General features: G+C 47.3%; 1 protein-coding gene and 1 pseudogene across 3 annotated transcripts in view; one reads left to right on the top strand and one right to left on the bottom strand.

Moving 5' to 3' along the window:
* Window positions 1-20,858, top strand: part of Tln1 (talin 1) — a 33,498-nt gene extending 12,640 nt beyond the window's left edge. For 2 of the 3 annotated variants that reach the window (XM_046457241.2, XM_046457243.2), the window contains exons 18-58: window positions 297-347; window positions 911-1,078; window positions 1,238-1,532; window positions 2,610-2,776; window positions 3,620-3,748; window positions 3,917-4,033; window positions 4,122-4,235; window positions 4,422-4,556; window positions 4,716-4,844; window positions 5,119-5,221; window positions 5,371-5,579; window positions 5,947-6,066; window positions 6,248-6,445; window positions 6,643-6,782; window positions 6,975-7,068; window positions 7,166-7,255; window positions 7,368-7,490; window positions 9,034-9,177; window positions 9,638-9,799; window positions 10,028-10,168; window positions 10,263-10,444; window positions 10,640-10,772; window positions 11,292-11,393; window positions 11,475-11,645; window positions 11,720-11,869; window positions 11,977-12,078; window positions 12,158-12,277; window positions 13,014-13,160; window positions 13,307-13,473; window positions 13,641-13,824; window positions 13,919-14,044; window positions 14,145-14,261; window positions 16,574-16,759; window positions 16,879-16,986; window positions 17,457-17,562; window positions 17,754-17,878; window positions 17,982-18,107; window positions 18,845-18,907; window positions 19,015-19,197; window positions 20,047-20,175; window positions 20,285-20,858. In XM_046457241.2, coding sequence (XP_046313197.1) covers window positions 297-347; window positions 911-1,078; window positions 1,238-1,532; window positions 2,610-2,776; window positions 3,620-3,748; window positions 3,917-4,033; window positions 4,122-4,235; window positions 4,422-4,556; window positions 4,716-4,844; window positions 5,119-5,221; window positions 5,371-5,579; window positions 5,947-6,066; window positions 6,248-6,445; window positions 6,643-6,782; window positions 6,975-7,068; window positions 7,166-7,255; window positions 7,368-7,490; window positions 9,034-9,177; window positions 9,638-9,799; window positions 10,028-10,168; window positions 10,263-10,444; window positions 10,640-10,772; window positions 11,292-11,393; window positions 11,475-11,645; window positions 11,720-11,869; window positions 11,977-12,078; window positions 12,158-12,277; window positions 13,014-13,160; window positions 13,307-13,473; window positions 13,641-13,824; window positions 13,919-14,044; window positions 14,145-14,261; window positions 16,574-16,759; window positions 16,879-16,986; window positions 17,457-17,562; window positions 17,754-17,878; window positions 17,982-18,107; window positions 18,845-18,907; window positions 19,015-19,197; window positions 20,047-20,175; window positions 20,285-20,410 — 5,682 coding nt within the window. In that variant the 3' untranslated portion in view covers window positions 20,411-20,858. The remainder of the gene's footprint in view (window positions 1-296; window positions 348-910; window positions 1,079-1,237; window positions 1,533-2,609; window positions 2,777-3,619; window positions 3,749-3,916; window positions 4,034-4,121; window positions 4,236-4,421; window positions 4,557-4,715; window positions 4,845-5,118; window positions 5,222-5,370; window positions 5,580-5,946; window positions 6,067-6,247; window positions 6,446-6,642; window positions 6,783-6,974; window positions 7,069-7,165; window positions 7,256-7,367; window positions 7,491-9,033; window positions 9,178-9,637; window positions 9,800-10,027; window positions 10,169-10,262; window positions 10,445-10,639; window positions 10,773-11,291; window positions 11,394-11,474; window positions 11,646-11,719; window positions 11,870-11,976; window positions 12,079-12,157; window positions 12,278-13,013; window positions 13,161-13,306; window positions 13,474-13,640; window positions 13,825-13,918; window positions 14,045-14,144; window positions 14,262-16,573; window positions 16,760-16,878; window positions 16,987-17,456; window positions 17,563-17,753; window positions 17,879-17,981; window positions 18,108-18,844; window positions 18,908-19,014; window positions 19,198-20,046; window positions 20,176-20,284) is intronic. The other variant, XM_046457244.2, reaches the window with a different exon arrangement.
* On the bottom strand, window positions 19,345-19,950 carry LOC124101333 (prefoldin subunit 4-like; annotated as a pseudogene).
* Window positions 20,859-25,118: the final 4,260 nt, after the last annotated feature.

The following is a 25,118-nucleotide window of genomic DNA, read 5'->3' on the forward strand; positions in this document are numbered from 1 at the left end:
CTGTTTCCAGGAATGACACTTTGAACTTACAGGGTTTTTTTTTGTTTTTTTTTTTTTTCGAGTGGGGGGACAGTAAGAATTGAGAATCCCTGAATCCAAACAACCTACTAATTTACTCATGGCCCTCAACGATGATATTCTTAGCCCTGTCATCCCTATATAGCCCTTGCCCAAGCTTGAGGCTGTCTTGAATCTCTAATCACATTACCCTGAGGACATTGGTCCTCTGGCTATTCCCCTTCCCCACCCCATGCCAGTTGCCACAGCTGACTTTTTCTCCTGAATTTCCCATGCAGATATGTGCACCCAGAGGGGCCGGGGCTCCATCTCCCCCCAATTCCCCTACGGTAACGGCCTCTGGCCTGGGCCTTCCCAGCTTGGTCCTCTCTGAGCCGCATACACTCGCTTCTGTACCTCTCCCCCAGCCTCCTAGGGGAGCAGAACACAATGGGAGATGAGGAGGCTTGGCCCAGGCAAGGCTGGGGAACTGGGATCAGGTAGAGTAGTTCAGGGACTTGTTCCCAAGATGCCAGGACGACTGCTTACTTGCAAACCAAGATTGAGAAGAAAGGAAAAAGAGAAGCTGGAGGTAGGAAGGACCCCAAAGGTCCCTCCTCTCCCCATCCTACTGTACTAGTGCCATCCCTCCCTCACCATTCGAGTGTATCCGCCTCGTACATTTTTCTCTTTGGTGTAGGCTCTATTTCTTTTGGTGTAGGTTTGTTCCTTGGTGGGGTTTCTGTCCTGCTGGGTTGCTCAAGGCAGGGACTAGGAATAGGTTCTGGTTGCTTCTGCATACACTGTCCTCTGATTGGAGTCATTGGGAATAATGAAGCAGCTTATGCTTTGGAGAAATGTCTATGGATCCCAATTTCAATCTCAGGTCATACTAACTGCTATTTTCTCATAGGATGTACTAATGCAACTAGCTAAGGCAGTGGCAAGTGCTGCAGCTGCCCTGGTCCTCAAGGCCAAGAGTGTGGCCCAGCGAACAGAGGACTCAGGCCTTCAGACCCAAGTTATTGCTGCAGCCACACAGTGTGCCTTGTCTACCTCCCAATTGGTGGCCTGTACCAAGGTAAGCCCAAATAGTACTATCGCCTGCATCTAGGACTGATATTACCAGACACTCATTTTATTTCTTTGGGTTTTGAGGCCTCATTACCTATCCCAATGACTATGTGAAAACCACAAACACCTCATGACTTCTTTCCCTTGCCTACATCTTTGCCCATAGGTGGTGGCACCTACAATCAGCTCACCTGTGTGTCAAGAGCAGCTGGTGGAGGCCGGAAGATTGGTGGCCAAAGCTGTGGAAGGCTGTGTTTCTGCCTCCCAGGCAGCCACAGAAGATGGGCAGCTGTTGCGAGGGGTAGGAGCAGCAGCCACAGCTGTCACTCAGGCCCTGAATGAACTGCTGCAGCATGTAAAGGCCCACGCCACAGGGGCCGGGCCTGCTGGCCGTTATGACCAGGCCACTGACACCATCCTTACTGTCACTGAGAATATCTTCAGCTCCATGGGTGATGCTGGTAAGGACACCCACCCCCAGGAAGACAAAAGCCCAGATGATATTCCCCAGGCCTTTGGACATTCCTTTGCCAACCCAACCACTCTACCCCTAAAGGCTCAGCACCGTGTGGCCATCTCAGCCATGCAACCACAGGCTCAATGTTTAATCTCTAAAATCTCCACTTTCCCATCTATAAAGCAAAAACATGAGCCCAGCTCTGCTTTCCTTGGAGTATTTTAAAGAATATACGAAAGGTAGGGGAATAGCCAGGTGTAGTGACATATGCCTGTAATACCAGCAGTTCAGGGGACTGAGGCAGGAGGATCACAAGTTCAAAGCCAGCCTCAGCAACTTGGCAAGACCCTAAGCAACTTCATGAAACTCTATCTCAAAATAAAAATACAAAGGGCTGGTGATATGACTCAATGGTTAAGCACGCCTGGGTTCAATCCCCAGTGCCAAAAAAAAAAAAAAGAAAAGAAACAATAAGAATATAACAAAGTACACACCCAAATATGCTAAATATAAGAGCTAGCCCTACCAGGTACTGTGGCACACACCTGTAAACTCAGCATTTGTAGAGATGAGACAGGAGGATCACAAGATCAAGGCCAGCACCTGAAACTTAGCAAGACCCTGTGTCCAAAACAAAACAAAAAAAAACATTGGGGATGTAGCTCAGAGGTAAAAGGTAAACGTGGCCTGGCCCATGTTCCCGGCTGGGTTCAATCCCCAGTACCAAACAAAAGCAAAAAAAAAAAAAGAGAGAGAGAGAGAGATAGCCTTCCCCATACTACCTGCTTAATTCCAAAAGCCTTCACAAAGAATGTCTTGTCTTCTCAAGACTGTTTCCTGAAAATAACCCATGGGAGATTGTCCTGTCCCCCATAAGAACTCACAGGGAAATCTTCCCCAAGATCCTAAGCCCAGAGAAAAAGAACTTGCTAGAAATCACTCAAAAACTTTTGCCAGTTTCTTTCCTGTCCCTAAAATCCCCCACCTACCTTGTCTTCACTGTTTTCCTTCTCCATTGTCTCCACCCACTACCCTCTCAGTGTCTCTAGCTTCCTAACCTGATTATACCCTGTTCTCTCAGGAGAGATGGTGCGACAGGCCCGTATCCTGGCCCAGGCCACCTCAGACCTGGTCAATGCCATCAAGGCTGATGCTGAGGGAGAGAGTGATCTGGAAAACTCTCGCAAGCTCCTGAGTGCTGCCAAGATCCTGGCTGATGCCACAGCCAAGATGGTGGAGGCTGCCAAGGTAAAAAGCCTTCTTGGCAGACCCCAGACTGGGCCCTGAAGGAAGTAGAAAGGTCTAGATGTTCAGCTTCATCTGATGGGGAGACCCAGGAAAAATAGAAAATATAAAAGAACAAAGAATACTTAAGAAGCAAGTGTGTCCCCATTGCTGCAGGTGGCTGCAACCTAGACTCCCAGCCATTGTGACTACCAGGCATCCATACCCTTTCCTCCTGTCCAGTCCAAGGTCTGCTGTTCCTACTTTTCCCTACATTGCTGCCACCACCTGCCTGGGATTCCTCTCCTTCCTGATCTTTCCTGTGGAGGTGCATGGGCCTTCAGTCCCAGGCATCTTGGCACTAGTAGCACAAAGACAAGGCATTGGGACACTAAGACATAAGAGTACAGAGGACCAAAATTCCTTTGGTGTCGTTTTGGAAGCTCCAAAGATTCCCAGACCTGTTGAGCTCTAGAGCTTTTTGGTTTGCAGGGAGAGACAGTTCCCTGCTTAGGAATCATGAGGTCCCTACTCTAAACTGAGTCCTCACTTTTCCAAGGATCCTTTCTCACTGCACTCTCTGTAGTATTCTGGGTGCTTTAGGGAGTGGGGCAGGAAATGAGGGAAAGAAGGAACAATTCTACCTAAAGAAGGGATTTGCCATCCCAGAGGGAATGCATATGCCCCTGAGGCTTCCTGTTGACTTTCCCAAGACAGTTCCTATCAATAGTGATTATCTTTCAGTGTGGGACAAACAGAAGTGACCTCAGGAAAACAAATGTATTTCAAATCAAGTCTAGAGGGGTCATAGCAGAGCATATAGAGGGTCCACAGGGATGCAGGGTGATGACTGTCCACTTTTCTCAGGGGGCAGCTGCCCACCCTGACAGTGAGGAGCAGCAGCAACGGCTGCGAGAGGCGGCTGAGGGGCTCCGCATGGCCACCAATGCAGCTGCACAGAATGCCATCAAAAAAAAGCTGGTACAACGCCTGGAGGTGAGGCTGAGAAGTCAACAAGAACAAGAGAGTGTGGGTGCTGTGAGAGGCTTGAACCAGAGGGATGTGCAGGAGAGTCAGTGTGTCCTTGTGGGCATAGCAGGGGCCAGGTGACCTGGGACTGAATTTGGAAATACCTGGGTTGTCCTGACTGCTCTGTCCTCACAGCACGCAGCCAAACAGGCTGCAGCCTCAGCCACACAGACCATTGCTGCAGCCCAACATGCAGCCTCCACCCCCAAGGCCTCTGCGGGTCCTCAGCCCCTGCTGGTGCAGAGCTGCAAGGTAAGTCTCCAAGAGGCACATGAGATGAGAAGAAGGGGACTTTCCCTAGTCTGTGGGGAGGTGGCACTGATGACATTTCTATCTACAGGCTGTGGCAGAACAGATTCCACTGCTGGTACAGGGCGTCCGAGGGAGCCAAGCACAACCTGACAGCCCCAGCGCTCAGCTAGCCCTCATTGCTGCCAGCCAGAGCTTCCTGCAGGCAAGGCGCCCTCTCCTTCCTCTTAGACCAGGCCCTCCCCACCTTGCCAGCACCAACTTCTCCCACAATTTAAATGTTTGCTAATACTGAGCTCCAGTGCTCACCATGTCCTGACCATTATTAGTCCCTACACCCAAGCTCAAAGGGAGGATGGCACACCCTATCTGCCCATCTGTTCCCTAACAGCCAGGTGGGAAGATGGTGGCAGCTGCGAAGGCCTCAGTGCCAACAATTCAGGACCAGGCTTCAGCCATGCAGCTAAGTCAGTGTGCTAAGAACCTGGGCACCGCACTGGCTGAACTCCGAACAGCTGCCCAGAAGGTATGAAAGCCACTTTTGGCTGTTGGGAAATGAGGGTAGAGTCCTGGTATAATAGGTAATCTGTATCGTATAACCTTTTATAGGGACAGTGTGTAATCTGAGGTGTCGGTGAGACATACCCATACCTCCTACACCCCAAACCCCTTCTTATCATTGCAGGCTCAGGAAGCATGTGGGCCTTTGGAGATGGATTCTGCACTGAGTGTGGTACAGAATCTAGAGAGAGATCTGCAGGAAGTGAAGGCAGCAGCTCGAGATGGCAAGCTTAAACCCTTACCTGGGGAGACGGTGAGGTTTTTTTTTTGTGTGTGTGTGTGTGTGTGGTGGGGATGGAACCCAGGCCTTTATAGCCATGCTGAGCAAGCTCTCTACCACTGAGCTACCCCCATAGCCCTGATAATGAGTATTCTTAACATCTTCTTACTCAAATCCCAAACGTCTTCCTTGCTAGCTGTGCTACAGAGCTGCCCGAAACTATCATTTAAACTGTACCCAGGTACCTTCTCAAGTGCATTCTCCTCATTCCTCCTTCCCCTGAGCCTATTTCTCCCATCATGTGTAGATGGAGAAATGTGCCCAGGACCTTGGCAACAGCACCAAAGCAGTGAGCTCTGCCATTGCCCAGCTGCTGGGGGAGGTCGCACAGGGCAATGAGAATTATGCAGGTATGCAGGCAGAGGGCCAGGAACGGGGCATATGGTAGGGAGGTGGGGAAATGGGAGCTAGATGAGGGATGGGGCCAACAGAGGAAACCACTGGGATCAGAGCCCTCCATTGAAGGCAGTTTTTCCCTTCCCTCCTCTCGTTTCCCCAGGTATTGCTGCTCGGGATGTGGCAGGTGGGCTGCGGTCACTGGCCCAGGCTGCTAGGGGTGTAGCTGCTCTGACATCAGATCCCACAGTGCAAGCCATTGTGCTTGACACAGCCAGTGATGTACTGGACAAGGCTAGCAGCCTCATCGAGGAAGCAAAAAAGGCAGCTGGCCACCCAGGGGATCCTGAGAGCCAGCAGCGTCTTGCCCAGGTCAGGTTTTAGGAAGGGCCACTCGCTCTCTTAATAAGGTCAACCCCATCAGAACTTCATGCACACTGACAGAGGGATATCTTGGACCTGCTCATGAGAGCTTTTTCCTGGATTCTATCCTTCTTTCTTCCAATCTTGGAAAAAGTATCTCAGTAGGCTAAAGCATGGGCCTAGCTAAATATCAAGTTTAAGGAAGTTTGATCACTCACTTGATACTCTGACCCCAGCCTGTTCAGCTAGAGCACCCCCTTTCCTTTTCCACTTTCGGAATCAGGAGCACTTGTTATCTCCTGTGTCTCGGGAATGGGGAAGACGAAAACTCCTAGATTTTTCCCACTTTGGCAACCTTATTTCCTTTCCACTTCAGGTAGCTAAAGCAGTGACCCAGGCACTAAACCGCTGTGTCAGCTGCCTGCCCGGCCAACGAGATGTGGATAATGCCCTGAGAGCAGTTGGAGATGCCAGCAAGCGACTCCTGAGTGACTCGGTAAGGGGACCAAAGTGTAGGAGAACAGAAGAGTCAAGAATATTCTAAGCCTTCCCTTCTTACTGATAGACTTTTTTGATTCTGACTGCCCAGATCTCTCCCCCTTTTTTCCCCTCAGGTTTTGTGCCTACCCTCCCAACCCTCCTTTCCCACACCATTCCATTCTTCTCTAACCCTGCAGCTTCCTCCCAGCACTGGGACATTTCAAGAAGCTCAGAGCCGATTGAATGAAGCTGCTGCTGGGCTGAATCAGGCAGCCACAGAACTGGTGCAGGCCTCCCGGGGAACCCCTCAGGACCTGGCTCGAGCTTCAGGTCGATTTGGACAGGACTTCAGTACCTTCCTAGAAGCTGGCGTGGAAATGGCAGGACAGGCCCCGGTATGAAAGCAGGGGGTCTAATTACATGGTCTCCTTTGGGGGCCACTTACGAGGACTTGGGTGACCACAGAGACTAGATGTGCTCCTGGCTCCCTCCTTACACCACTCTCTAGCAGTGCCTGAATGTCTACAAAAGATTTTTTTTAGAGACAAATAAGATGGGACTGGAGAACATATGACCTTCTCACCTTTAACAGAGCCAGGAGGACCGGGCCCAAGTTGTATCCAACTTGAAGGGCATCTCCATGTCTTCAAGTAAACTTCTTCTGGCTGCTAAGGCCCTGTCCACAGACCCTGCTGCCCCCAACCTCAAGAGTCAGCTGGCTACAGCTGCCAGGTAAGTCAGCACTGGGAAGCCCAACCCTAGGGCATGTGAGAGAAACTAGGGAGGAGGCATTTCATGTGAGGTCCCCAGCTTAGGAACAATAAGGAAAAAGGGAGAAATAGAGACTTCCCATGTGTACAAAGGACCCAGGAATGATCACCTATTCACCCATTAACCTATTTACTCAATTTTCTGTCCCCCAAGGGCAGTGACTGATAGCATCAACCAGCTCATCACCATGTGCACTCAGCAGGCACCAGGCCAGAAGGAGTGTGATAACGCCCTGAGGGAATTGGAGGTGAGCACTTGGCTAGGGTTAGAGGCTCAAGGAGGGTGCTCTGGGTTTGGGGCTGAGGGAGGTGTCTTGTATTTCCTATCTCCTTCCACTCACACAGACAGTCCGCGAACTTCTGGAGAATCCAGTCCAGCCCATCAATGATATGTCCTACTTTGGCTGCCTGGACAGTGTCATGGAGAACTCAAAGGTAAATGCAGCTGGGAGCCCAGGAGGAACGAGGCTAGGAAGATGGTACCAACTAGATGCTGCCCTTAGTGCTCAGATGACACCATCTAACTCTCATATTCTCTGTTCCTCAGGTGCTGGGTGAGGCCATGACTGGCATCTCCCAAAATGCCAAGAATGGAAACCTGCCAGAATTTGGGGAGGCCATTGCCACAGCTTCCAAGGCCCTCTGTGGCTTCACTGAAGCAGCTGCACAGGTTATTTCCCTGAAACAGGTTCTGGGAATAATTCCTACTTTCCTTGCCCCATCTCCCCTCACATGTACATAAATCAAGAAGTTTGTGTCTACAAAGCCAACTCTTTAAAATCTGAGTTTCCCACTGGGTTCATTTCTCAACACCACATATAAATAAATAAGATAAAGGTCTATCAACAACTAAAATATATTTTTAAAATACTAAAGAAGAAAGAAAGAAAAGAAAAGGAAAAAGAAATCTGGGCTTCCCCCTCCTGAAGGGGAGATACTCGACAGCAATTGTTGAATAGCAACAATTCTGATTGCTGTAAACCTTGAGCTGTAGTTATGATCACACTGTCCATCTGTGAGGTTGCTTTGTTGTTTTGTTTTGCTTATTATTAGTGGGGGGGGGGGGGGCTAGAGATTACAGCCAGGGCCTCGTGAATGCTAGCAAGTGCTATACCACTGAACCACACTCTCTGCCCAAGTGAAGTCTTTTTTTATTAAAATAGTATCAGAAACAACATCTCTAGTCACTTGAGTTACCACTTAACTATCATTTTCTACATTATCAAGTATAAAACTCCCTAGTAGCTTGGAGAGTGTTTTACTTTAATGCATTGACCCTTAAACTAGCTGGAGAGTCCTTCTTAGACTTGTGTCTCCCTGCAAGCCCACCATCTACTCCCCCAAACTCCACCTCCCATTGTCCTATTATTTTGGATACCCAGCTCTGTGTATCTGAGCTTTTGAAAATCTTTTTGTTTTTGTTTCTTCATTTCTTTCTGATAAACATAAACAGGAAAAAGCAAAGCTTTCATGTACTGATGGAGGTATAAATCAAAAAAACTTTTTTATATCCAGTATATCCCCATCCCTTCCTGTTTTTCAAATATCTGAAGCTTAGAGATGCCATCAGTGTTAATTAACTTAACAACCTTCATAGTTTTGTCTTTAAAGAGACTTTGCCTATATGTGTGGGGTTGGGGGATGAGAGAGAGAAACTTTTTCACCATTACTCACAGTAAGCTATACTTTTCACTATAGGGCCCAACACACACATACATACACACACCTCTAAATAGATATTCATTAAAATCCTTTGTATGTGTTTTTTGTTGTTGGCTTTTTTTTTTTTTTTTTTGGCATTGGGGATTAAACTCAGGGGCCCTTGACCACTGAGCCACATCCCCAGCCCTATTTTGTATTTTATTTAGAGACAGGGTCTCACTGAGTTGTAAGCACCTCACTTTTGCTGAGGCTGGCTTTGGACTTGTGGTCCTCCTGCCTCAGCCTCCAGAGCCACTGGGATTACAGGCATGCACCACAGTGCCTGGCTATTGTTAGCTTTTTTTTTTTTTTTTTTTTTTAATTACTTTTTTAATCTTCTGAAATTTTTAAAAATATTTAACAAAATAGGAGTTTGGTGTTTCCACTTATGTAGAACTCAGAAAAATAAACCCTATTCTTTAAACTTACTCCTCTTTCTTTCTGTCCCTACTTTCACTAATCATTTCTGACCTGCAATCTTTATTCCTCACCCCCACCCCTTTTCTCTTTAGGCAGCATATCTGGTTGGCGTCTCTGACCCTAACAGCCAAGCCGGACAGCAAGGACTGGTGGAACCCACACAGTTTGCCAGGGCAAACCAAGCAATTCAGATGGCCTGTCAGAGTTTGGGGGAGCCTGGCTGTACCCAGGCCCAGGTAACACAAGGGAGCAAGTACCATGGGCAATCTGGAAAGAGCAGTCTGGACTTCAAGGGGAGAGAGGGAGAGGAAGCATATGTGGGGAGTAGAGGGGAGGGACCCATCTCTAACCTTCCACACAGAGCTTCTCCTTGGGTAATGTCTTCTGTCATATTTCTCATCATTCTTCTAGCTAAATTCACAACTTCCTTACAGATGATTGAGATTATTCTCCCAGTTGCCCTATTTTGGTTTTTCTCCGTTAATGTATCTGTCTTTCATCTTCTCCTCCCTACTGCCTCAATTCATCTTTAGGTATCTCTGTTTCCAATCTTGACTTATCTGGTGACTGTGTCTTTCCTATTTAGACATCCAAGAACATTGTTCTCCATCCTCCAACCTTAAAATGGCTTCTCCTTGGGTATGTGCACTTCTTTCCTGCCCTTGTCATGAGTTTTCCATATCTCTGTCTTCTCAGGTGCTCTCTGCAGCCACTATTGTGGCCAAACACACCTCTGCGCTGTGTAACAGCTGCCGCCTGGCTTCTGCCCGTACAGCCAATCCTACTGCCAAACGCCAGTTTGTACAATCAGCCAAGGAGGTGGCCAATAGCACAGCCAATCTTGTCAAGACCATCAAGGTTTCCAGTGATTGAATTTCATCATCTCCCTGATCTGCCCTGGTTTCTCCCCCTCAGTCTCCCACTCATTCTCTGAGGCCTTCTGCCAGATCCTCTAACTAAGCCTAAGCCCTTTCCTATTCCAGTGGCTACTGCCAGTCTCCTAATATTTTAAGCTCTGGAGGGAGGTATGGGCTTCACTTTCTATGTCTACAAGCTGAATCCTCAGGACCTTCCTGTCATTTCCAGGCATTAGATGGGGCCTTTACAGAAGAGAACCGTGCCCAGTGTAGGGCAGCAACAGCCCCTCTGCTGGAGGCTGTGGACAATCTGAGTGCCTTTGCATCAAACCCTGAGTTCTCCAGCATCCCTGCCCAGATCAGCCCTGAGGTGAGACAAAGTGAAGAGAGAACTGACAGACCTAACATGTCACCTCATCTTCTGGGGTACTGTGAGACCAACCTCTCTGCTCCCCTCTCCCTAGGGCCGGGCTGCCATGGAGCCCATTGTGATCTCTGCCAAGACAATGTTGGAGAGTGCTGGGGGACTCATCCAGACAGCCCGGGCCCTTGCAGTCAATCCTCGGGACCCCCCACGCTGGTCAGTGCTGGCCGGCCACTCCCGAACTGTCTCAGACTCCATCAAGAAGCTCATTACAAGCATGAGGTACTGTGAGGTGCAGAACTGGTGCGGCTGGGGGACAAACATGGCAGAATGGAGAAGGTGGGCACTTAGATACAGTTAGATGGAGTAGGGTTGAATGACACCTTTTTACTCCAAATTTGGGGAATTCATGGAGGAGATAGACTAGCCCTGTTTAAAGGAGATGTTCTTGGTATGGAACCTGTGATGCATCTACAGGGACAAGGCCCCAGGGCAGCTGGAATGTGAGACGGCCATTGCAGCTCTGAACAGCTGTCTACGGGACTTAGACCAGGCTTCCCTTGCTGCAGTCAGCCAGCAGCTTGCTCCCCGTGAAGGAATCTCTCAAGAGGTAAAGGGAAAGTTTACATGAAAAGGAAGACATCAGACTCCAGGAAGATAGGGAATCAGAGATTGGGCTTCACAAAGACATCAAAGAGCTGAAACACGTCCAGCAGGATTAGGAAGTTCTGTATGGGAAGAAGATTGGGGCAGGGGCGTAGCTCAGGGGTCGAGTGTGTGCTTATTGTGCATAATGCCCTGAGTTCAGCCTCCAGCACCACAAAAAAATGTTGGAAGCCAAGCATGGTGTTTCACACCTATAACCCCAGCAACTCGGAAGGCTGAGACAGGAGGATCACCAAGTTCAAGGCCAGCCTCAGTGGCTTATCTAAACCCTAAGCAACTTAACAAGATCCTATCAAAATAAAAAATTTTAAAAAGGGTTGGGGTTGTGGTTCTGTGGTTAAGTACCCTTGGGTTCAATCCCTGGTACCAAAAAAAAAAAAAAAAGTTGGAAGAGTAGGGTTCTGTGCACCACAGGATCCTACTACAGGTCACAATCAGAGTTGATATACACTTGCTTCCCCAGGCCTTGCACACCCAGATGCTCACTGCAGTGCAGGAGATATCCCATCTCATCGAGCCACTGGCCAGTGCGGCCAGAGCTGAAGCCTCCCAGCTGGGACACAAGGTACCTAGGAAGATCTGTGAGGAGTCCTGGTTGGGGAAGGTGAGAGAGAGTACTTGACCCCATTCTAACCCCTTGCCTCAGGTGTCCCAGATGGCCCAATACTTTGAGCCACTCACCCTGGCTGCAGTGGGTGCTGCCTCCAAGACTCTGAGCCACCCGCAGCAGATGGCGCTTCTGGACCAGACTAAAACCTTGGCAGAGTCTGCCCTGCAGTTGCTGTACACTGCCAAGGAGGCTGGTGGTAACCCCAAGGTAGTGAGGGGGAGGGAGAGTGGGAGGAGCAGGAATAACAGGGTTCCCTTCCACTAACTCACTGTGCCCCACAGCAAGCAGCTCACACCCAGGAAGCCCTGGAGGAAGCTGTGCAGATGATGACAGAGGCTGTAGAGGACCTAACAACCACCCTGAATGAGGCAGCCAGCGCTGCAGGGGTTGTTGGCGGCATGGTGGACTCCATCACTCAGGCCATCAACCAGGTTAGACTCCTGGGTCCCTGTGGGTATGGAGGTTATCCTGGCCTGGGGCCTTGAGCAGTGCCAGAGACCCTGTTGGTCTTCCTCCTTGCCCCACTCCCCCCACTCAGCTAGATGAAGGACCAATGGGTGAACCAGAAGGTTCCTTTGTGGATTACCAAACAACTATGGTGCGGACAGCCAAGGCCATTGCAGTCACTGTTCAGGAGATGGTGAGTTTAGGAGATTGTAAATGGACTGCCCTTGGAGAGTTGAGTTTGGATAGAACATGACTTTTTCTGTTATCATTAGGTAACCAAGTCAAACACCAGTCCTGAGGAGCTAGGCCCTCTCGCCAACCAGCTGACCAGTGACTATGGCCGGCTGGCCTTGGAGGCCAAGCCTGCAGCTGTGGCTGCTGAAAATGAAGAGGTAAAGGTGGAGGCAGCTCTGGCCTTCCCTGACCCCCTCACAGGAAATCCCTGGGGCATGCCCTTTGTTCCCATCTGTCAGCCTCTAGGGTTGTCCCTCTGACTTTATCTAATCTGGCAGAAAAGGGAACATGCCCTCAGGGCCCCTCTACTAAAGAGTGATCAGGGCTCTACATAGGGACAGAGGAGATCAAAGCCTTCAGTCACAAGGATAAGGGAGATAGCTCAAGTTCTAAGGACTTCTCAGCCCTGCCTCTCTTGCCTCTGCCAACCCTCTGCTTCTCTTCTACAAGTCTATACTGGCACTATCCCTTCTTAGCTCTTCCTTGTTGTAAACTCATGGCGCTCATCCTTCCCTAAGCTCCTGGCTTTCCAAGAAAGCAAGTAATTGGATCTTAGCCGGACACAACATAATCCCCAACCCCAAACCTACTGCAGTCCCATACAGGCCAGATTGTAATCCACAGCCCTCTGGTCCAACCCCTCAAGTACAAAGTGCTTCTCTCCTCCTCCTCACTGTGCTTAACACAACCTCACCAGTTGGTGCCTACATGCTATTGTTTTCCATGTGTATGAGGTGACCTCCGCTTAAAGGACATGAAACCAGAAGAGTGTGCTGGCAGCTTTTCTCCACAATTCCATTTGTCAGTGATCCTAATATCCTTGGTTACTCTTCTAAATACTGTGGAGGTGCCCTGAGTGCCCCTTGTAAAATCCATCTTTCCCCCTGCTCACAGATAGGTGCCCACATCAAGCACCGAGTACAGGAGCTGGGCCATGGCTGTGCTGCTCTGGTCACCAAGGCAGGTGCCCTGCAGTGCAGCCCCAGTGATGCCTACACCAAGAAAGAACTCATCGAGTGTGCCCGGAGAGTGTCTGAGAAGGTGACCATGGGCTGCAGGGCTGGCTCCCCAACCTGAAGTCTTTTCCACACTCCTCTGGCCTTCCCAGCCCTTTCCTTTTGTTTCTTCTTCCAAGCGTGGATGACCTTTCCCTTATACATGGCACCATGTAACTTTCCCTATCCCAGGTCTCCCATGTCCTGGCTGCACTCCAGGCTGGGAATCGTGGCACCCAGGCCTGCATCACAGCAGCCAGTGCTGTGTCTGGTATTATCGCTGACCTCGACACCACCATCATGTTTGCTACTGCTGGCACGCTCAACCGTGAGGGTGCTGAAACTTTTGCTGACCATCGGTGAGGAGGGAACTGGCCTGAGGGAAGCACCCAGGTTGGGACACAGGGCCAGAAAAAGGCAGGATATCATTAGCTTGTTTGGGGAAAAACCTAGTCTGGGAACTCTGGGTCAGCTCAAGTGGGCAGTCAGATCTGAGAAGAGCTGACTAGGCTGGACCCTTCCTCAGGGAGGGCATTCTGAAGACTGCAAAGGTGCTGGTGGAGGATACTAAGGTCCTGGTGCAGAATGCAGCTGGGAGCCAGGAAAAGTTGGCACAGGCTGCCCAGTCTTCTGTTGCCACCATCACCCGCCTTGCTGATGTGGTCAAGCTTGGTGCAGCCAGCTTGGGAGCCGAGGACCCTGAGACCCAGGTATCTATACACCTGATATCCCTAATTCTGGCTAGAACTACTTCCTGCTCCTCTTCCTTCTCCCATAGACCAGAGCCACCTCTCTTATACACAGGTGGTGCTGATCAATGCAGTGAAGGATGTAGCCAAGGCCCTAGGAGACCTCATCAGTGCAACAAAGGCTGCAGCTGGCAAAGTTGGGGATGACCCTGCAGTGTGGCAGCTGAAGAATTCTGCCAAGGTTGAAGGGAATGAGGAGCACTATCAGGATGGGGGTGATTAATGCACTTCTTCCTGTTATTTTAAAGTGATCCCCTCCCCCCACTCTTTGATGCTGTTAGGTGATGGTGACCAATGTGACATCACTGCTCAAGACAGTGAAAGCTGTGGAAGACGAAGCCACCAAAGGCACCCGAGCCCTGGAGGCAACTACAGAACACATACGGCAGGAACTGGCGGTGAGCACAAGAAGTCTGGGCATCACAAACTAGGGTCAGAGAGAGGGAACATGATAGATTGTAAACACGTACCTCACATTCACAAATACAGTTAAACACATTCTTATTGCCAAACTTCTTGTGTGTCTTTCCCTTCTTATTGATTCCTTAGCATTTGATAGCTATTTGCTTTCACCACCATCTTCCCATTTTCTCCATTCTCCACAGGCCTCTTAGTTGCTACATTCAGTGATCTCTTTTTGATCTTTATTCTCTGCAGACATTTCCATAGCGTTTGACTCTGTTAATAAACATCTCTTTGAAATTCTCTCTGCTTTTGGCTTTCTTGATACTGGCTTTTCTCTTGCTGCTTAAACGTCATTTTAGTAGCCATCATTAGATCACCTTCAACCTAGTAAATGCAGAGGCCTTTCCAGAATTGTAAAAATAGCCTTTTTTCTGTATTCCAATCTTGGGTGAGTTTAATCACTTTCATTTTCATTCTTTAAGCTGACTTCCTGTTCTTTGTTCGTCTCAACTATCTGTTTGATATCACCACCTAGATGCAGTGCCTCCATGCAGTTCTTTTTTATTTTTTTTATTTTTTAATATTTATTTTTTTTAGTTTTCAGCGGACACACATCTTTATTTTTTTAATGTGGTGCTGAGAATCGAACCCGGGCCGCACACATGCCAGGCGAGCGCGCTACCGCTTGAGCCACATCCCCAGCCCGCCTCCATGCAGTTCTGCCTCAAGGCCACCTCTATAAACAGTGGTCATAACCTGAAATCATGAAGAGTTCTCAAACATCCTTGATTTCCAACTTATTCACCACATCCAAGCCATTGCAAAACCCTTCCACTCCTCTTCTCTAGTCCCTTTTCCTTTCTAACTTTCTCTACCACCATCCCCCTGCAATACTGGGGATAGAATTCAGGGGTACTTTATCACTGAGCTAAATCCCTAGCTATATAAACAAATACATATATATTCGTTGTAGTTGGACACAATACCTTTATTTTATTTATTTTTATGTGGTGCTGAGGATCAAACCCAGGGCCTCGCACATGCTAGGTGAGCACTGAGCCACAACCTCAGCCCAATCCCTAGTCCTTTTAATTTTTATTTTGAAACAAGGTCTTGATATTATCAAGTTGTTGAGGCTGGCTTTGAACTTGATCCTCCTGCCTGTGCCTCTCTAGTCACTGGGATTGTAGGTATGCACCAGCACTGCTTTCATGCCCTTTTCCTTTCATTCCTCCCCTCTAGCCCCATTGTCTGCACTCTTGTTCAGACTTTTATTTTCTCTCCTTCACTTTGCCTGTTGTACCAGTCTTCTCCCTGCTTTCAGCCTCTACCACTTTCCTCTCTCCTCATCTTTCTGATGCTCTGTTTTCACCAGATATCCAAATTGAAACTCTCAACTTTCTGCCTTCCAAACCTAGTCCTTTCCTAGTCTTCTCCATCCCAGTAAATGGAAATTTTGAATAACTCATTTTCTAAAGCTAGAAACCCAGCTTTAACATCTAAAAATCTTTCATTCTCCTTAGCAATTCTTGTTAGTTCTCCCTCCAGATAGATCTCACTTTGTCTCTTCCCCATCTCTTCTACCACCACTGCCTTGTCCAGATCATCAACAGTCCTTAGCCGAATTCATGCAATAGTATCTATCTGATCTCTACATTTCAGCACTTGCCCCTCCAATCTATTCTTTCTATAGTAGCCCAAATTATCTTTTAAATTTTTAAATTAGGGCTGGTGATAGAGCTTAATGGTAGAGTGCTTGCCTAGCATGCTTGAGATCCTGGGTTCAATCCTGAGCATAAATAAGATTATGTTACTTCACTGCTTAAAACCCACTACTGTTGGGCCTCTGCCAACATCCCACTCTTCTGCTTTCTGTGCCCCTATTCCTCTGGACTCTTATCATTTCTAAGAGCATGCCAGGCTGTTGCCAGCTGTAGGCTTTTCTACTTGCTTTGCTCTGACATTTTTTTTTCTTTCTTTGTTTTTTCAGTGCTAGGAGTTGTACCCAGAGCCTTGTAGATGCTAAGCACGTGCTTTTCCACTGAGCTACATCCCCAGCCAGAAGCCTCTATTTTCATTTCAAACAAACTCTCCCCCACTCATGTTTCAGTAGAAACATCAATCAGCTGCCTTCAATTCCATTAGCTATGTACAAATGTCCACAAGGACTTAACCTCCAATAAATACTCAAGGAATGTTTGCTGAACAATCACAGATGATTGAGCAAATCACATGAGCATAGAGTATGACATTGTCTTACAGTCTCAGTCACTGTAAAATCTTTCTTCTTATTCTGCTCCAACAGGTTTTCTGTTCCCCAGAGCCACCTGCCAAGACCTCTACCCCAGAAGATTTCATCAGAATGACCAAGGGTATTACCATGGCAACAGCCAAAGCTGTTGCTGCTGGCAATTCTTGTCGCCAGGAAGATGTCATTGCCACAGCCAATCTGAGCCGTCGTGCTATTGCAGATATGCTTCGGGCTTGCAAGGTAGGAATGCTAATAGTGAGGTAGCCTTGGGGAAGAATATGAGGGCCATGAAACTGCAGGGACTTGGGAGGCCTGGAGGTCTATGGAATCCTAAAGCTAATATATTACTCTGGGGACAGGAAGCAGCTTATCACCCAGAAGTAGCCCCTGATGTACGGCTTCGGGCCCTGCACTATGGCCGAGAATGTGCCAATGGCTACCTGGAATTGCTGGACCATGTGCTGCTGGTAAGGAGGGCATTGTTTGCTCATCATCCCAGCCTCCCTGAATACATAGTCTTCTTCCCACAAGGCTCAAACCCAACTCTTATTTTTTTTTTAAATTCCCTCCATACCCTGCCATGTATTTCCCAAATTCATTCTTGTTTCCAAAACTCCCTTTCTCTGGGGCCCTATCATTCTTATTGTCTTTGTTTCTCCCTCTTACTTCCTCTTCTTCCTCTTGTCTTTTCGCACCTTCATCATCTGTCTTTTTATTTCATCATTCTGCTTGCTGCTCCTTGTCAGCCGGTGAGTGACAAAGCCCTGCTCCTCACCATGTGTGCAGCATGATACACGGAGTATACTTGGATAGGCAGCATGATGTTTGAGGGCTGTGCTGTGGAGTGCTTAGGGATGGGGTGGTGGCATGGTCTGCCCTGCTTCATAGATCAGAGTGGAATCTAAGATGTTATACTTTTTGTTTCCTGCCCCCCCAGACCTTGCAGAAGCCAAACCCAGAACTGAAGCAGCAATTGACAGGACACTCAAAACGGGTGGCTGGTTCAGTCACTGAGCTCATACAGGCTGCTGAGGCCATGAAGGGTGAGAAGTGACCAGGGACTGGGAGGGAAGGAAAAGCCTTACAATGGTATGATCTCTGCTTCCTGGTTAGATATCTCTGAGCTAACATAGTCCCCACAAGTGCCAGGACCTAGTGGTACTAACCAAATTTTCCAGTGCTTCTGACCCCCCTGCTCTACCTTAGCCTCCTCCTTTCCCCTTCATCCCATCAGGAACAGAGTGGGTGGACCCTGAGGACCCCACAGTCATTGCTGAAAATGAGCTTCTGGGAGCGGCAGCTGCCATTGAGGCTGCAGCCAAAAAGCTAGAGCAGCTGAAGCCCCGGGCCAAACCCAAGGTCAGTGCTTTCCCCTCCCCGCACCCCTCCAATGGCAGAAGGTCCCCACCTTTGGTCTCCTGAATTTTTATCTCTCCCTGCAATCTGTATGTCTTTGTTGCAGGAGGCAGATGAGTCCTTGAACTTTGAGGAACAGATATTAGAAGCTGCCAAGTCCATCGCAGCAGCCACCAGTGCACTGGTAAAGGCCGCATCAGCTGCCCAGAGAGAACTGGTTGCCCAAGGAAAGGTAAATACTTAAAATATTAATACCCAGAATCCAGGTGCAGTGGTACACACCTAGAATCCAGGCTGTTTGGGAGACTGAGGTGGGAGAATCGTAATTTCAAGGCCTGAGCAATTTAGGGAGACCCTGTCTGAAAATAAAAAATAAAAAGTCCAGCAGATCTGGAGGGTGAAGCAGGAGGATAGCAAAATCAAAGCCAGCCTCAGCAACAGTAAGGTGCTAAACTTCTCGGTGAGACCCTCTCTCTAAATAAAATACAAAATGGGCCTGGGGAATATGGCTCAGTGGTTGAGTGCCCCTGCGTTCAATCCCTGGTACCAAAAAAAAAAAAATCCCCCCAAAAAACAAAATAGGGCTGGGAGGGGTTGGGGCTGTAGCTCAGTGATAGAGTGCTTGCCTAGCACATGTGAGGGCACTGGGTTCAATCCTCAGCACCACCACATAAAAATAAATAAATAAATAATAAAGGTATTGTGTCCCTCTACAGCTAAAAAAAAAAAATAGGGCTGGGGATGTGGCTCAGTTGAGTGCCCCTGCATTTGATTCCTAGTATCCAATAAATAAATAAATAGCTGGCTCAGTAGTAGAAGGCCCCTTGGTTAAATCCTTGGTACCCTTGGTACCACAAATAATAATAATGAGAGCAGGGAGACAGCTTTGTTATTCACACCATATTCTTACCTGAGAGGATTGACATAAGGAGAGCACAGGTCTAACGGGCTCTCCTTCTTCCTCCACAGGTGGGTGCCATTCCAGCCAATGCACTGGACGATGGGCAGTGGTCCCAGGGTCTTATTTCTGCTGTGAGTATACTACACATTCTGGGTCTCAAGTTGGGGAGGCATAAAAGGCTGGAGGAGGGATGGACCAGGGCAAGAGGCATATTTTCATCTAACTCTCCCTGCTGTAGGCCCGGATGGTGGCAGCAGCCACCAACAATCTGTGCGAGGCAGCCAATGCAGCTGTCCAAGGCCATGCCAGCCAGGAGAAGCTCATCTCCTCTGCCAAACAGGTAGCAGCCTCCACAGCCCAACTCCTCGTGGCCTGCAAGGTCAAGGCTGACCAGGACTCTGAGGCAATGAAGCGGCTTCAGGTGAGGAATTCTGACCATCCCATTGTCCCTTGGGTTATACTTCATCCAACTGTCACTCCTGAGATGCTGAGACATACATTTCTTTTTTTTTTTTTTTTTGGTGCTAGGGATCGAACCCAGGGCCTTGTGCATGCAAGGCAAGCACTCTACCAACTGAGCTATATCCCCAGCCCTTAACTGATTTTAATAACATGATATAAAGCCCCTAAGCTTAATATAACAGTTATGCAAAATACATTTTCAAGTATATAAAATACACACAACATGTGAAAATAGGCAAGTTTCCATTAAATAAATGAAAAGTTTAAAAAGAGTATTATAAAATATTAACTTTCATCAGCTTCAAGATTTATGTTGCTGCCAAATTTTGCATATAACTGAACTTTCAAATCTGCTAACACCCATTGAATTGATTCCGCTCTGGATTCTAAGGCATCAAGTTCTTCTTGCAAGTTTTTCTTTGCTTCCTCTAACATTTCCTGTGTTTCCTCTTGATGATGGCTAATGAAAACATCCCCAGTTTGATAAGGTATCATTAAACAGTCATCATCTGCAAACATCTTGGCCCTGTGTCTCTCAGATGTCATCACAGGTATCTTCTAAATTTTGGAGTTGTTTCTTTTTTACTTCTATTTCATCCTTTAGCTTTTTGTATTCTATTTGTATTCCAGGCAAATTTGTTTATCTTTTGCTGATCTTCAAAAGTAACATTGATATCTTCTGCAGCTGCCTTCTTCATGGTGGCTGCCATCTTGGGGCTGCTGAGATGTACATTTCTATGAGGAAATTAGGGACTCTCAGCTGGGCTCCTAACTGAGTTCTAACTCATGCTGCTTTCTCCATGCTCAGGCTGCAGGCAATGCAGTGAAGCGAGCCTCAGATAATCTGGTGAAGGCAGCCCAAAAGGCTGCAGCCTTTGAAGACCAGGAGAATGAGACGGTGGTGGTGAAGGAGAAGATGGTTGGGGGCATTGCCCAGGTGAGCCACTCTCAGGCAGGAGGGTAGTTCTGTTGCTCACACTACCCCACCCATGCTCTGCCCCTAATGAAAATACTGACCAAACCGATCTTGGCCTTGTGTCCCTCAGATCATTGCAGCGCAAGAAGAGATGCTCCGGAAGGAAAGAGAGCTGGAGGAGGCTCGGAAGAAGCTGGCCCAGATCCGGCAGCAGCAGTACAAGTTCCTACCTTCAGAGCTTCGAGATGAGCATTAGGGATGCCACTTCTATTTATGCAGACCCAGCCCAGAGACTGTGCCTGCCACTACCAAAGCCTTCGGGCTGTCAGGGCCCAACCTGCCCAACCCCAGCACTCCCCAAAGTGCCTGCCAAACCCCGGGCCTGGCCCTGCCCAGTCCCACTGCACATCCCCTGCCCCTACCCTGATTCCAAGTGCCTTCATGCCCTGGGACCCCTAAGTGCCTACCCCTTCCCAGAGTATTAACGCTCCAAGAGTATTATTAACGCTGCTGTACCTCAGTCTGAACCTGCCAGGGCTCCAGCCCGTTCCACCCTGCCAGCAGCTTCCAGCCAGTCCCCACGGCCTCATCAGCTCGGCTCATCTTTTTTGATACTATCTATCCCCAACCCCAGCCACCTATGGGGCTACAGGGTTGTTAGCCCCCAACAGATCATGCTCCAATAAAGATATTCTACCTACAAATCCTGCTTGGCTTCTTGAAGAGATACAACATTTATTCCTGGACAGCATGGAAGAGCAAGGGACTGAGTTCTGTCACCCAGCTTGATCTGGATCAAAGTAGGAGTTGGGAGAGACAGGAGCATCTGCCCCCTCAGACCTCTTCCTCCTTTTTGCACTCAAATCCCTAAAGTCATCCTAGTTAGGAAGCTGTGCCTGAGAAGTCACATTCCTGTTGTCTCCATTTCATTGGCCAGTGCCTGAGCTTCACCAAAGTGTTGTCTTCTGTCACTGGGATAACAGCTGCCATTGCTCTTTGTGGCTACCAGGATACTTTGTTCTTCGTAACTACTTAAAGAGTATATGACAGGTCTAATCCCTCACCAAATTTGAATTTTCAAAGCATCTTTGCTAAAAATAAGCAGCCTATAAAATATGTGTCTGAGCCTAAAAGAACTGTGGTTACAGAATTGGTTAAAACCTGAGGCTGTCTGGGGTGCTACAACTATTAAGTGGGATGGGGAGATTATTCCAGTATAGAATCATACTAAAAGGAAAGAGGGTGGATCTTGGCCCAGGTGTGAGACTTTTCTAGTTGGAGGGGAACAGCACCCCTAGTGGCCAGTTAATTGTGGTCGCCCTGCTCCAGCTTCTTGCCTCATCTGAAGGTTCCATGAGGAGACATGTCAAGGAGGTAAATGATGTGTGCTTCCATGATTCCACTTCCTTGTACATTCACACCCCTGGGCCTACACTGCATGGGCCCTCTGGCAATCCTCTTGGTTAGCCACTATTTTCATGCATGATTTTTAGCCAATCCCACTGCCAGGCATATTGTTTCCACAATATTTCTCCCTCGAAATAGAACACAAACATAGCCTAATACCATCTACTCCCCTGCATTAGAGTAAGTTTAAAGTGGATGCAAATACTTTGCCCTCCTCAGGGCAGTCCAACTTCCTACTGACACCCATGTCACCTGTGATTCATTCATTCAATATTTACTAAGCCATGCCCATGCTAAGCCCTGGAAAACTGAGATGCATTATCACTTCTCTGACGCACAGACTGGCAATTCCAGTACATACTGCTGTGGTCCCTGAACCCCAGATTCAGTGTCACAGCATCGTGAGTTAAGGACCTTGGAGATCAAATCCCTTCTACAACCTCCCTGACAAGTAACAATCCAAGAATCTGAACTACAGCTATGAACCAGAACAACTGCTTACTCCTGGTGCTACTTCCCTGTCATGTCCTCAGGAACTGTGTCCACTCACGTTCCTATCACTGGTGATAGCCTAGGAGACTTCTGGGGAGAGGCTCTAATATCCATTAGAACAGCAGGTCTTCAAATATGGCCCTCAGACCACTGGGGATCCCTAAGACCCTTTTAGGGTCCAGAAGTCAAAATTATTTTCATAATAATAATATATTAATTTTCTTTGTCACATTGTCAACATTTGCACTGACAAGGTAAAAAATATCTTAGCACAAATCAAGGCAGTGCCCAAAACTGTACTAATAGTTGTATTTTTCAGCACCATGCATTAGCAATTTAAGAAATAGGCCAGGCACAGTGATCCCTGTAATTCCAGCGTCCTGGGAGGCTGAGGCAGGAGGATCTCAAGTTCAGAGCCAGCCTCAGCAACTTGGCGAGACCCTGAGCAACTCAGCAAGACCCTGTCTCTAAACAAAATATAAAAAGAGCTGGGGATGTGTCTAAGTGGTTAAGCACCCCTGGGTGGTTCAGTGTTTAAGTACCCCTTGGTTTGATCCCTGGTACCAAAACAAGGAAGGAAGGAAAGAAGGAAGGAGGGAAGGAGGGAGGGAAGGAAGGAGAGAGGGAAGAAGGGAAGAAGGGAGGGAGGAAAGGAGGAAGGAAGGAAGGAAGGTAGGAAGGGAGGGAGGGAGGGAGAAAAGCCAGCTTCACTTAAGAATATCCTTGATTTCTTGATGAAGCCAGGAGAGGCCAGGAAGGAAAGAAGAAAGGAAGGAAGGAGAAAGAAGGAAGGAGGGAAGAAAAGCCAGCTTCACTTAAGAATATTGTTGATTTCTCGATGAAGCCAGGAGAGGCCAGGCTTGACAATTTAGACCCTGTCTCAAAATAAAAATAAAGGACTGGAGATATATATAGTTCAGTGGTAAAGTGGTCCTGGATTTAATATCAATATAAAAATAATACAATATATATGTACATACACACATATATACTTGATGAAATAGTAGAAAATTACTAATTTTAGTCTGGCGCAGTGGTAATGCTCACCTGTGATTCCAGCTACCCAGGAAGCTGAGGCAGGAGATCCCACTTTTGTCAAAGTGGGTTCCATCCTCAACTAAGTTAAAATCCCAAGTTTGAAGCTAGCCTTGGCAACTTAATGAGAACTTATCTCGAAAAAAAAATAATAATAAAAATAAAAAGGGCCGGGGATATAGCTCAAATTTCTTGTGTTCCTGGGTTCAACCCCAGTACTACAAAAATAAATAAATAATACAATTTTTTGAAGGGCCGGGGATGGAGATTATTGGTACAGTACTTGCCTAGCACGTGCAAGACTCTGGGTTCAACCTCCAGTTCTGAAAACGGGGCAGGCATTGATATGGTTTCAGAGTCTACACTGCAACTAACCCTTAAAAAATTACCATTTGTCCAAGCTTCGGTGTTGTATCATCAAAGAATACCCATAGTTATCTGGAAAAGCTCTAAGCATGTATTTTTTTCTAACCGCATATTTGTGTGAGGCTGGGTTTATTCCTATCCAGTACTTCAAACAAACCAGCATATCACAACAGATTGCATGCTGAAGCAGATTTTTGAGACTCCAGTTATCCTCTACTAAACAGATACTAAAGAGATTTGCAAAAATTGTATAATTGCCGCACTCTAATTTGGAAAGTATAATTATTTTCCATTTAAAACATTTATGTGAACATGGTTAATGTGTAAGGGATTCATTTTTATTATATGTATTCATTAATTTTTGGTATTGAGGGATTGAACCCAGGGGCACTTTTACCACTGAGCTATATTCCCAGTCCCTTTCTTTATTTTTCTTTTCTTTCTTTTTTTTTTTGAGATAGGGTCTTCTAAATTGCTTAGGACCTCACTAAGTCACCAAGGCTGGCCTTGAATTTGAAATTCTTCTGGCTTCAGCCTCCTGATTCACTGGGATTACAGGTGTGCCCCATCATGCCTGGCCATTTTTACTATTTTTAATGAATTAATAAATATTTTTAAATGTTCTCAGTTTCTATTTTAATATGCAAAGTGTTGATAGATGGAACCCACTTCGACAAAAGTTACTTGGGGTCTTTGATCATTATTAAGAGTGTAAGGGAGGGGCTGAGGCTGTGGCTCCGTGGTAGAGCACTCGCCTAGCATGAGCGAGGCGCTAGGATCAATCCTCAGCACCACATAAAAATAAATAAAGGTATAAAAAATCACATCAATCTTTAAAAAAAAAAAAAAGACTGTAAGGGGGTGCTGTGGCTGTGCTGGCCTAGAACTTACGAGTTGCTGAGTTTGATCCTCAGCACCACATTAAAAAAAAAATAATAAAGATACTGTGTCCAACTACAACTTAATAAATAAATAAATAAAGAGTGTAAGGGATACTAAGACCAAAAGTTTGAGGGAACTGTGGCACTAGACTGTGAGTTCCTCTACACCCACACCATATTAGTATACACAGACACACTCCATATTAGTGTATCTAGAACCTGGTATGTAAAAACTTCTGCCTGGTATGTAAAAACTCAGCCTGGTGCTGTGCTAGGCCCTCAGGATTCAGAATTGAAAAACAACAGTCCATGTCTGGAGGACACACAAATGAAGGGGACAAGCATATACAAAAAGTTATAACATGGGACTAGGATGAGAATCACAGGAGTCTGCACCAAGAACAAGCACCTATTAGGTGGAGAGAGTGAGAAGGGAAGGCTTCCCAGAAAAGCTGACACTTGATCTGAGTCTTAGAGGACACCAGGAATCAACAGAGGGGAAGGGCATTTTAGAGAGAGGAAAACAGAATGCACAAAATGTGGAAGCTTTAAGAAAGTTCTTATTTCCAGCTCCTGTACACTGTTCAATCTGAATGCAACCTGGAGTAAAAGTCTGAGTATTGGTGGCAAGGTTGAGAATGAAAGGAGATGAGGCAGGGGCCTAAACAAAGGACCTTCTATACCATATTAAGAAATGTGGATTTTTTACATCTTGGGGGGGGGGGGTTAGGGAGGAGTTTTGGAGAATTTGGGATCCTATTTGCATTAACTTTTTAAAGGTCT

This window comes from Marmota monax, unplaced genomic scaffold (genome assembly GCF_021218885.2).
Source record: "Marmota monax isolate L192 unplaced genomic scaffold, Marmota_monax_Labrador192_F-V1.1 WCK01_AAM20220418_F8-fsc00069, whole genome shotgun sequence".
NCBI classification, from domain to species: domain Eukaryota; kingdom Metazoa; phylum Chordata; class Mammalia; order Rodentia; family Sciuridae; genus Marmota; species Marmota monax.